The sequence below is a fragment of the Capra hircus genome, unplaced genomic scaffold (genome assembly GCF_001704415.2).
Source record: "Capra hircus breed San Clemente unplaced genomic scaffold, ASM170441v1, whole genome shotgun sequence".
Classification (NCBI taxonomy): Eukaryota; Metazoa; Chordata; class Mammalia; order Artiodactyla; family Bovidae; genus Capra; species Capra hircus.
The window spans coordinates 248,020-260,793 of NW_017189752.1; the positions used below are offsets into that span (position 1 = coordinate 248,020).

At 48.1% G+C, this 12,774-nt stretch overlaps 1 protein-coding gene across 2 annotated transcripts in view; it reads left to right on the forward strand.

The window, feature by feature from the left end:
- The window catches only part of CLCN4 (chloride voltage-gated channel 4), a 69,792-nt gene that overhangs the window by 51,161 nt on the left and 5,857 nt on the right, over nucleotides 1-12,774 (forward strand). For both annotated transcript variants that reach the window (XM_018044721.1, XM_018044722.1), the window contains 3 exons: nucleotides 630-816; nucleotides 1,895-2,293; nucleotides 8,973-9,189. In XM_018044721.1, coding sequence (XP_017900210.1) covers nucleotides 630-816; nucleotides 1,895-2,293; nucleotides 8,973-9,189 — 803 coding nt within the window. The remainder of the gene's footprint in view (nucleotides 1-629; nucleotides 817-1,894; nucleotides 2,294-8,972; nucleotides 9,190-12,774) is intronic.

Consider the following 12,774-nt stretch of genomic DNA (forward strand, 5'->3'; position numbering starts at 1 on the left):
AGTCAAGTCTTTTCTGTACCATGTGTCCGATGACTAGAGGGATGAACATGTATTCTCACACAGCAAAATACAAAATGCGCTATTACTGAGGCCTTTCAGTTTATATAGTCTCTCTGACGGGTGTTTGGCCGCTGTATTTTCAAGAGGCCACTAAGTTCATGACAAGGTTTTTGGAAGATGCAAGGCAGGTCCACTGATGTTTTTAGCTTCTTTATTTGACCTGTGCACAGTTAAAGGCCTTGCTTTTCCATTGTCATGCGGTGGCGTGACATTTAATTTTAAAAGCTGATCTGAATGATGGGCGAGGGGAGAGAGAGTGGTATCTCAAGTGACAGATGCACACTTTGAATGTTATTTGCAGTGGGGCTTATCATCCTTTAATCCACAGCAGGCAAACCAGGCCAGCTTTTGAAGGCAAGGCAGTGAAAGTGTAAAATTGCATTCTCTCCAAGTCACAGTAGATCACTGGTCCATGGTTTCCCAGTTGACCCATATTTTGAAGCGTTGCCCCACCTTTGAAGACTGAAGGAAGATACCAGCTTGTTGAGGGAGGCGGAGTTTCCTTGGGGGTGTGGCGGCGGGAATGGGGACCCCTTCCCTCATGCATGTTTCTCCTGTGCTCCCTGCAGATCCCGTCCGGCCTCTTCATCCCCAGCATGGCTGTGGGGGCCATGGCAGGCAGGATGGTGGGAATTGGTGTGGAGCAGCTGGCTTACCATCACCATGACTGGATCATCTTCAGGAACTGGTGCAGGCCCGGTGCAGACTGTGTCACCCCAGGGCTCTATGCCATGGTGGGGGCTGCAGCTTGCCTAGGTACTGTGTGGGTGTGGGTGTGGGCATGGGTTTGTGTGTGTGAGAGAGATGTGAGTAGCAGGGCTTTTCTTTGCTTAGTCATCCAGGGACCCAGGCTGATGGGATCTCTGCTATCTTGCCACTGTACCATCTAAAATAGTGCGTAGGCAGCAGGGGGCTGCTCAACATCCTAGAATCTGTAGGACAGCCCTCCCCCACCCCCACCCCAGTGAAGGAAGAATGACCCGGCTCCAACTGTTCTTCATTGCAAGATCGGGAGTTAGTTTGGATTCTTCCTTTGAATACCAAGGGACACAAGGATGGGTGCATCTCCTGTTTGTTGTTTGTCATCATTTAACTGCACAGTTGTGCTTGACTCTTTGGGACCCCATGGACTGTAGCCCACCAGGCTCCTCCGTCCAGGGGATTTTCCAGGCAAGAGGACTGGAGTGGAGTGCCCTTTCCTACTCCAGGCCATCTTCCTGACCGAGAGATTGAACCCACGTCCCCTGCATTGGCAGGTGGCTTCTTTACCACTTAGCCATTTGGGACATGGCTATCTATAGCCCTTAGAAATCTCTACCATTTCCAGCTTGAGGGGTTCGAGAAAAGAGCCACATGTACTGAGACAGAAACCTGCAGAGCCCATATAGGATCCACTCACCAAAATGCAAAGGGTGTGAAAGTGAAGTCACTCGGTCGTGTCCAACTCTTTGCGACCCTGTGGACTGTATCCCACCAGGCTGCTCCATCCATGGGATTTTCCAGGCAAGAGTACTGGAGTGGGTTGCCATTTCCTTCTCCAGGGGATCTTCCCAACCAAGGGATTGAATCCGGGTCTTCCGCATTGCAGGCAGAGGGTGTGGTCCTGGATGAATAGACACCTCACTGTCATTCACAGGAGGAGACCCAGACAGATGTGACTTATGGTGCTGATGCGAGGCTGTGTTTACCAAGGTCCAAGCATGGGCACCGTGTAGGACCATTCCTGTAGAACAAGGGCCAGGAGGATGGAGCCGGCTTGTCGGTCTCCACAGTTCGTGTCCTCTTGCAGGTGTGGAGTGGAGTCCTGCGATTCCCTTCCTCTATTGTGTTGCAGGTGGTGTTACCAGGATGACGGTGTCATTGGTGGTCATCATGTTTGAATTGACGGGAGGCCTCGAGTACATCGTGCCCCTGATGGCAGCGGCCGTGACCAGCAAGTGGGTGGCCGATGCCTTTGGGAAGGAAGGCATCTACGAGGCCCACATCCACTTGAACGGATACCCGTTCCTGGACGTGAAGGACGAGTTCACCCACCGCACACTGGCCACTGATGTCATGCGGCCACGGCGGGGGGAACCGCCCCTGTCCGTGCTCACCCAGGACAGCATGACTGTCGAGGACGTGGAGACACTCATCAAGGAGACTGACTACAATGGCTTCCCCGTGGTCGTCTCCAGGGACTCAGAGCGCCTCATCGGCTTTGCCCAGAGGAGAGAGCTGATTCTTGCCATAAGTGAGTAAAGTAGGGAGTCTCCAGGGACAAATGTGCCCCCAAATTCTCCAAGAGGTTGGAGAGGGTGGATGAGGGTCAGAGGGCTTCAGGCCAAGCTGAAGGCTTGTTCGTTTCACCTGGGGATCTGGCCAGACTGCAGGAGGTCTGGGGTGGTACCTACCTGCTAAGTCGCTTTGGTTGCGTCTGACTCTTTGCGACCCCATTGACTGTAGCTTTCCAGGTTCCTCTGTCCAGGGATTCTCCAGGCCAGAATACTGGAGTGGGTAGCCTTTCCCTTCTCCAGGGGATCTTCCCGACTCAGGGGTCGAACCCACGTCTCTTACATCTCCTACATTGGCAGGTGGGTTCTTTACCACTAGCGCCACCTGAGACCCTGCATTTCTCCCAAGCTCCCTCTTTTTTTCAATCGAACTTTTAATGAAAAGATCATAAAATAGCAATATCTCGTCACTGTATATTAGGAGTGCATGCTCTGAATGGAGTGATCAGCAAGCAGCTTTACCACGACGCTGAGGGCTGTGCACCTGTAGCTTTGACCTGAATTTATTCAAACTCTTGCGGGAGGCCAATGGAGTAGGGTGGCTGACAGCAGTGGCCAGTAAGGAGTGCGATCATGGCATCCCCCTTCCTGGGAAGGGCACCTAGCAAGACACAATCCCTCATCTAGTTCCCATTCAACGAAACAGTGAAACCCCATCCCCTCCTCCCTGGTGAGGTTTTTGTGAATGGGCCAGTGCCCATGGACTTCCGGGGGGCTCACCAACCTAGATGCTGAGTTCTTTGCCTCAGAAACCTCCCTTGGGCTCAAGCCCTTGATGTCACTTCATGACGTCATATCTGGTTCTAGCAGGTCAAGTCACGTGGGTTCCACGGGGGTCAAGTCAGTACTGTGGGATGGTTTTCCTCCTCACAGGCTAACTGGGCGAGCTGTGCCAAGGGGCAGGCTGTTCACTTGTGAGAGGAGAGAGGAAATGGTGCCCAGCTGTTTGTTATGTCCCAGAGATGGGTGGCTCAAGCCTGAGGTCCCCTGTTGACCTATGGATGGGCACCTTGAAAGGGGAGCAAGAGGCAGAAGGATTACAAAGACAGGCCTAGGTGTGAGTCTGTGAAGGCCCTGGCAGGGAGAAGCATTCCCCTTGTCCCCGTGGTGGTGCTGCCAGACCTCCTGATGTAGCCAGGGCAAGGAGCCACAGAACGCATCCTCTGTGCGAGGTCAGCACGAATGCCCTCCCGCTCAGCATGTCCCTCTGTCTCGCAGTATGCTGGGGGCCCATGGCCTAACTCCCGTGTGCCCTTGATAATTGAACTTCCAGAACGTTTATGAAGTTTGCCTCAGGGACTTTTCCAGGTGCGATGGCAGAGCGCCTCACTGGGAACATACCTTTGCTTATCCCTGCCCTTTGTTAACTATTTCTCAGGGTCTCCATTTGAATTTCTAGAACCTTTTCACAATGTTAAGTAGCTTTTAAAATATTTTTAAAGTATCTTCATCAAAGGCTTTATAAAAATAAGTTTAAGCAGGCTATAGTGTCTAATTTTAGCATGTTCCTGAAACATATTTACCTCTTTCCAAAGCAACAATTGATTTTATGTTTTAGACACAAAAGCACATTTGCTTTCTCTTTATTATAGGTCCTGTCACTTAATAGGTAGGTGCCTTTAAGCATGACTATAGCCTTATAAATAATGAAATTTTAAAAAAGTTGTATAGTAGGTTGGGTTTCTTTAAATTAATGTAATCAGCAGCCTTTAAAAAAATTTATTCAATCCCTAAAATCTTTTAAGCAAAGGTTGAAATTTTAAAACTCAAGTAATAAATGTCACAGAATCCATTACCTATTGTGTAGCTGCAGGCACACCTGCTAAGAGACAGCTTACTAATTTTGCTGAAACCCATTACTGTAATCAAGTGGGAAGCAGTAATTGTCATCAACCAGTTCGAGAAGAAATTTCAGCTTGCCAACTGAGTGCTCTCCTAGAAGCTATGTTTGAAGTGTTTGGAGAGGCAGCACGCAGTGTAAATAGTACCTATGTGCTTTCCATCAGATAGAAAATAGTGTAAAAGCTGCTATTTACATGGTTTCTGGGAAGGTGAGGTGTCTTTGGGTGTGAGCAGTCAGAAAAGCTGTTTTCCTTCCAGAAGAGTCCGGTACCCTGGTGGAGTGTTTGTGGAATGAGATGCCCTTTTGTGGATATAGAAAAAGGACCTGAACATTGAGCTAGTAGGGGCTTCCCAGGTGGCTCAGTGGTAAAGAATCTGCCTGCCAATGCAGGAGATGCAGGTTCAATCCCTGGGTCGGGAAGATCCCCTGAAAGAGGATATGGCACCCCACTCCATTATTCTTGAATCCCTTTGGACGGAGGAGCCTGGTGGGCTACGGTCCACCGGGTCGCAGAGAGTCTGACTTGACTGAGCTTGAGCACAACTGAGCTAGTAATGATCCCAAGCCAGTTTTCCTTCCAGGGAACTCAGGAGCAGAGATTTTAGATAGATCCAAGATAAAAAAAAGCTGGTGCACTTTAGTTGTGTCCGACTCTCTGCGACCCCATGGACTGTAGCCTGCAAGGCTCTTCTGTCCATGGAGTTCTGCAGGCACGAATACTGGAGTGAGCACCCTGCCCTTCTCCAGGGGATATTTTCGACCCAGGGATCAAACCCAAGTCTCTTATGCCTCTTCATTGACAGGTGGGTTCTTTATCACTGAGGCACCAAGGAAGCCCAGCAGATGAGACAAAGAACAATTTTTTTTCTTATGTATCATGTTTAAAATAGTATATAAGTTGCTCCTATGAAGCTGGGAATGTTGTATATCCAGTCCATCTCTGGTATGCCAAACTATAGCTGCTGTCTTTATTGGAGAGCAGCTAGTACATGTGGCCCCCTTCACCATCACTACACACGAGGCAGTATATGGCCCTGTGCAAGGTCCTGGGACATGGGACTTTACTTCTTGGCACTCTTTGCAATGATGCGGCTCTTGCTGCATTCAGCAGGCTGAGGCTCTTCTAGTCTTGAATTCTGCAATTAAGTGAGGACAGACCCAGAGAGGACTCCATGGGAAGCCACAAAGATGATTAAAGGGATGGAAAGTTAGAATCACGGGCCAGAGTTAAGGGAACTCTCATTTTTTTTTTTTTTTTGCCTGGTGGATGATTTGATGATGATTCTCCAGCGTATGGAAGAGGCTTGCTTATAAGAGCTCTCTGTCCAGAACTGAGCACCAAGAAACGTGTCTGATCTGTTGGGTGAGCTCTTTGTCCCTGAAGAGATTTCTTCCTGAGAGTGCTGTTAATGATGGGAGAGGCCATGGGGAACAGTGGTGTCATCTGCTTCTTTCTGCTGGGGATGAAAACATACGTGCAGAGGAACTTCTCCATGCCTTATAAGCTATATGCATGCTAAGTCCTTCAGTTGTGTCCGACGCTTTGCGACCCCACGGACTGTAGCCTGCCAGGCTCCGCAGTCCTTGGGATTCTCCAGTCAAGAATACTGGAGTGGGTTGCCTTGCCCTCCTCCAGGGGATCTTCTGACCCAGGGATTGAACCAGTGTCTCTTGTGTCTCCTGCACTGAGGTGGCAGGTTTTCTTTTCTTTCTTTCTTTCTTTTTTTTTTTTTTTCTACTGATGCAACCTTGGAAGCCCTTATAAGCTATAATTTGTCACAAAATAATCTACTTTTTCTTCTAAATAGTTTTTACTTTTTTTTTAACCACAACAGCTTTGTACTGACCACCACTATAGTTGCTTCTAGTTTTCCTTTTTAACCTTTCTTGTTAGTTATGTGCGTTTTATGGAAGCTTTTATTTTTTTAAACTTCGATATCTGGTATCTGCCTAAGCGTTTTTAAAATTAAAATTGTTTTAAATTTCGACTTTTTATTGAAGTATAGTTGATTTACCATCTTGTGTTACTTTCTCCTATACAGCAAAGTGATTCAGTTATACATAGATATACATTCGTTCTTTTTCATATTCTTTTCCATTATAGTTTATCACAATATATTGAATATACTTCTCTGTGCTCTACAGTAGGACCTTGTTTATCTGTGGAAGCATTTTTAATGAACAGGATGATAGAGTATTACCTCCCTAAAAATATGATTAGAGTTTCTCAACCATTGACACTGAGGCTGGATCATTCTTTGTTGGGAGGTGCTTACCTTTGCGCTGTAGTATTATCCTTGCTCTCTACTCTGAGGGTGGAGGCAGAATTACTCCCAGTTGAGAACTATTGCTCTGAAGCCATTGTAGTAACTTGTTGAGTCGTTAAGTCATGTCCAACTCTGTAACCCCATGGACTGTAGCACACCAGGCTCCTCTGTCCTCCACTATTTCCTGGAGTTTATTCACATTCATGTCCATTGAGTCAGTGATGCTATCTAACCATCTCAGTCTTTTAAAATTCCTTGGCCTGTGACAGTTTTTGAAATTCACTTCATCAACACTTTCCTCATTACCCTCTGTGAACCTGACATGATGAGCAAAGTGTCGATGAAGTGGTGCCTTTTTGGTGAGCAGCAGAGAGCTCAAGGCTTTCATTCTGATGCCTCCTTTGTGAGATAGACTGTGTTGTATATGGGAGGCAGAGCCAAGGGCACTGATGGTCAGTAGACCTACTCACTCATTCATTCATTTTGAATGATTGACTCATGTGTGCATTTCGCAAATATCTGTTTTGTGTCTGCTGTATTCTAGGCATTGTCCAGGCTCTGGGAACACAGCACTGAGCAAGAAATGACAGAGCTCAGTGCTGTTAGAATCAGGGCTTCTAACTCAATCAGTATATTCAGAGGCAATAGAAGCTTGTTATTTATTTCAACAAGTGGATCCACAGTTGGCTAAGTTGTGTTTGATTTTATGAAGGATGGGGGAGCGTGGTTGGCTGCCGTCTATGGGGTCGCACAGAGTCGGACACAACTGAAGTGACTTAGCAGCAGCAGCAGCAACAAATCCATGTGATCAGTTCCTGATTGGGGATTGTGGATTGATCCAAACCTGATGTTCAACTGGACTGTTGAAATAGGTGAAATTCCTGTTATGTGGGACTTTGAGAAAATCAGTCTGTCGATGAAAATGAGTAGGCTTCACAGGTGGCTCAGATGATAAAGAATCTACTTGCAATGCGGGAGATCCAAGTTCAATCCCTGGGTCAGGAAGATCCCTTGGAGAAGGAAATAACAACCCACTCCAGTATTCTGGCCTGGGAAATCCCATGGACAGAGGAACCCGGTGGCCTGCATTCCATGGGGTCACAAAGAGTTGGATACGACTGAGCAGCTGATGCTTTCACTTTCATGAAAATGAGTAGTAAGTATGTGTTGACTGTTGCTTCTCACCTTAGTGCTTTAGGATAGGACTGTCTTGATTTAGGAGAGAAGTGTGCGGTCTGTATCGTGTAGCATCTATATCTGCAAACACATTGTGCACCAGTGTCATCTGGTATATGGGGTTGAATCTTACTCCATTTGATGTAACTCGATTGAACCTGATGCACATACTGTGCAGGCATTTGCCCAGCGGGCCCTCTGTTCCCCTTTTAAACAGAGACCCCTTTTCAAACTCAGTCTGACCCCGAATGCTGCCAGTTTTCCATTAGAGTATTCTGTGGCAATAAATGGCTTTAGAGCCAGCAGTTAGAATTTTTATTTTTCAAAGAACAATATAGGTGAATAGTCGTCTTTGAGAAGGCAAAAAAAGTGTATTATAGAAACCAGGATCCATTTTAAGGCAAGCCTTGCTGTACCTTTTCCTTAACCTTTTCCCATGAACCAAAAGAAAGATTAAAATTCCAACAGAAGGAAAATCGCCTTGGAGAAATATCTGGAGACCGATGGATTTATTTCATGTGTGACTTAAAATAGCCTGGGTTTCTAGTACCACATAAAGCTGTATTTCTAATGAGTTCCTGTTACCCTACTTTTTCTGCAGCTTTTTTTCACATGGGCCTGTCTACAGATAGAAATAGGCTAATTGTTACCATAACAGTGTTACTATCTTTCTTCGAGAAATCCACAAAATGGCCCCCTTTTTTTTTAAGAGAGACAATCCAAAGGATTGGCGGTGGGGGAGGAGTGGGGAATGCAGCTTTTTCTAGGGCTATTTTTTTGGTCCCAAGGCTTATATTTGGAATTAAGCTGTGTTTCTGGGCTGTAAGTCTGGGATGGTCCTCTTGGTTTCTTGTTCCTTTCAGGATTTATAAATGCCATTTGGGCTCATTATAAGTTAGTTTGTGAAAATACAACAAAGCAATGTATTAAGGTCATTGGGCAGCTCATTAGGTTTTTTTTTTTTTTTCATGTCAGAGTTCAGCCCCTGATGAGGTGTGTTAAGAAAGCAGGGGTGCCCTGGTATCCAGGCAAAGGCAGTGCATTCCCAGGAAGGAGCCATCCTGCTCAGGCCCATCTTGCAAGTCTTTGCAATGGATGATCAGGTCACACACAGCAGGGGAGTCTCGCACAGCATTAGCTTAAGAGAAAGAGATGCCAATTCCACCACTATTTGGCTGAAGTCCCTCATTAGGAGTGTACAGTTTGCCCTCTGCTCCCCTTCTCTGTGGGATTTGAGGTTGTTGGGGAGGGGGAGTCGTGTATGGCTGTGGGTGGGGTGGGTTGGGCTGGGATGGGGAGAGGGACTCCACACGGGAGTCTTGTGCAGCTCACTGTCCTGCTGGCCCATTCCAGAGAATGCCAGACAGAGGCAGGAGGGCATCGTAAGCGACTCGGTCATGTACTTCACCGAGGAGCCCCCCGAACTGCCGGCCAACAGCCCACAGCCCCTGAAGCTGCGGCGCGTCCTGAACCTCAGCCCTTTCACGGTCACTGACCACACCCCGATGGAGACGGTGGTGGACATCTTCCGGAAGCTGGGACTCCGCCAGTGCCTGGTGACCCGGAGTGGGTGAGTGGCCGGACCCTGGGTGGCATAAGATGAAGGGCCCATGGGAGGCTGATGGGGACAGGGGACCAGTCCTCCTAAGAAATGTCAGTAGGCTGTGGCGAGTGCAGGAGGAGATGCCAGCAGGCTTGGAGGCAGGCTTCCAAGTGGGGCTGTTGTCTTCTGCCCTGAGGCTGAAGTTTGAGTCTAAAGGGGGGAGCCCTTGGGGAGGGGCTGGGGCTCCCTACCCCAGCCCCCACAGTGGTCCAGGTTCCTGGAGAAGGTTCACCCTGTTCTGCTAAAATGAGCAAGGAAAATCTCAGAGCTGATGAGAAAAATAGCTTGAGGTGCATGATGCTCCAACACTCCGTCAGTGACACACTAAGAAAGAGAGATGGGAATCTCATAAAAACTATTGCACATTTTTCACACATGCAGTGGTTGAGAAGAAGGATATCAGTCCCTTCACCTTGAGAAAGCCATGCAATTGGCTTGTGGAAGCGGGCATGGTGAGGGCTGCAGCTGGGTTTTCCCATGCCACTGGGTGCTCCATTCTGGACTTTTCTCATAGACAAATCACCATGCACAAACGTGAGGTGCACATTGTGCTCAAGTTGTTCCTTGATGCACCAGCCTGTTGAAAATGACTTGACGTTTCCCCGTGTGACCGCAGAGCCGTAAGCTTTGGTAGCTCGTGGCTCAATCTCTGCCACAGCAGTATTGCTTTCGCACCATGTTATCAGGAAGCAGAAAACCAGTGCTGTAGAGATCAAAGGTTCATGATGGTGTGAGAGGTGCAGTGCCCTGTGGCTGTGCCTTGGGCTCAGGGGCTCTCCCTAAATGTGAGGGCCTTAGAAACTTGGGTGGAGGAGGGAATTGGTTTGGTTCAGGTAGCTTGGAATCTGGGATTCTCTGCCTAGTTGATTGCTTTATGGGCTGGAGGTGGTACCTGAAATAGCAGTTTTGGCCTTTAGAATCCTGAGGCTCAACTCTCTGACACAGTTTCCAGGGCTACCTCGCTCCTGGTTAACCCAGCAGTTCTCAAGCAGGGTGATTGGCCCTGCAGAGATTTGAAGGTGTCATAAGTGGAGGGGGCAGATGCTACTACTGGCATCCAGTGGGTAGAGACCAGGGATGCTGTTTAACACCCTCCAGTGCACAGCATAGCCCCCATCAAAGCAAAGACTTCATCAGGCCCAAGTGATATTCCTGTTCCAGCTGAGCGTCCCTGGGCTGGCGGCCTGGGGTAGCCACAGAGCACACCTCACTTGGGCTTCCCAGGTGACTTATGGGTAAGGAATCTGCCTTCAATGCAGGAGACGCAGGCAGATGCAGGTTCAGTCCCTGGGGACAGACATGGCAATGCACTCCAGTATTCTTGCCTGGAGAATCCCCATGGACAGAGGAGCCTCTGTCAGCAGGCTACAATCCATGGGGGTCACAAAGAGTCGTACACGACTGAGCAACTGAGCACACAGCAGGCACCCCTCACTCGCAGAGATTTCTTCCTGCCGCCTTGCTCATGGCGGGCAGCACGGGTCTCTGCAAGGGGCTGAATTTGCACTTGACCCAGAGAATTCCTAGCTGACGGGATGAGTGTCCTCCTTAGCTCTGACTACAGCTGGTGGGTGTCTTGTGCTTGAGGAGGGGCAGTCAATGAACAGATGAATAAGCATTTGAGGCTAGAGATCATTTTTCCTGGTGGGTTCTTTTTTTTTTTTTTGGTCAGCTGTGCAGCTTGCAGAATCTTAGTTTCTAGACCAGGGATTGAACCTGGGCCCCCTACAGTGGAAGTGCAGAGTCTTAACTACTGTACTGCCCAGGACTTCCCCTCTACTGGTGGTTTTTAAAGGCACCCAGTGGTTCTCAAACTTGAGCAGGCATCAGAATCTGAGAGGAGTAAACCTTCAGGTTAAACCCCGAGTACCAGGCCCTCCTGCAGTTACTGATCCTTCCAATCTGGGAGGGGCCCTGAGAATTATACTTGTAACCAGCTCCCAGGGGCTACTGTTGGTTGAAGTCCCCACTTGATAAACGACTGAAGCCCACTGATGTGCTTGAATTTCCAGTGCTCGGCAGAAATACCACCGCGATTACCCGTGTCGTCTCAAGTGTCTTGCAGTTTCTCTTTCCCTTTAAAATAATAATCCCATGTCAGTTATCATTGGAATTTTCAGTTCTGCCAGGAAATTCTGCCCTTGACGCTCGCTCACACCTCACGGAGCCCCATGAGTTTTTCCTGTGAAGATCTGGGTGCCGAAATTGGCTCCGAATGTTCTGTGAGAACACAAAATCGCTCTCACTCTCTCTCGCTGTACATATTTTAAACAAACACAGATGCTGATACGTTAGTGCTGGCAGGAGATCCTTGTTTGCGGGGCCTTTCATCTCCTTGGGCTTTGAGCCAGGGCAGGCCCGGCTCAAGCCAGCTCGTGTTTTTGATCTATTCCATCACCGTGTACCATCCCAGCTCTTGGCCGAGCCCCACAGCTCGTACCCTTGACTCGTGTAGTCTGAAGGACTTCTCAGGGCCTGGGCTCTACGGTGATCATGAAACCAGACCACAAGCCAGAGAAGTCTTTGTCCTCATAAAGTTGAAGTCTTGGAAGCGTCCAGTGGCCAAGAGTGAATTTTGGATTTTCCCCATAGAGGACCTAGAAAGAAAAAGGGAGCAGAGGAGATGCTAGGTGGGTCTTTAGGTCCTGACCAGGGTGGTCTTCTTACAAGAGCCCCGGTGCTCTAATCTGAATTATGTTCATGGTCATAGATGGACTGTTTATCATTCCAAAGTTTCACTTGAACTGCTACCCAAAGAGGCTGGGCATTGAAACAGTTGATTTAGCTCAAGTAGGACATTTCATACCACTAACAAACCCCCTTGGATTGAATGCTGCCTCCTTCTGGGAGGTTGCTCATCTTTCTTCTTTTTTGATATTTGAATGGCATCACTGACTCAATGGACATGAGTTGGAGCAAGCTCTGGGAGTTGGTGATGGACAGGGAAGCCTGGCGTGCTGCAGTCCATGAGGTCACAAAGAGTCAGACATGACTGAGCAACTGAACTGGACTGAATTACTTTCGCAGGCCAAGGCACAATTTATGCCTGAACCCAAGGCAGCTAACTCCTGAATCCGTATTTCCCCAGAACCGTTACAACCAGCTTGACTTTCAGACATTATAGTTACCAAGCTTTAAGACAGGGCTGTCAGGACTGCAGATGCCTAGTGTTTTGATACTGTCTTAAGGATGGACATAAGGAAACAAAACCCAGGCTTTATAGATATGGGAAGAGTGCCTGTGTGTGTTACAGTTAAGTTCTTGTCCCTTTGCAGATGCTACCAAGTCTTTTTTTTGAAAGCAATATTGGTTTCCTCAGCATCTTACTGAGCTTCTGTGTGAGGGAGAACTGGAGGAGGCTCAAAGAGTGTTACAAAAAAGAAGATCAAGGAGGTTGTCATCCACCAAGGAACATGGGTATCATCCAGTTTGAGTTACGTTCTCCAAGTGTTCTGGTCCTGAGCCAGGCTTTCAAATACAAATGTCCGAAAGGACCGAAGAGACTTTTAAGCTGAACGACTGTCTGCTGATTGGTGGCCGCCAGCCTCAGAA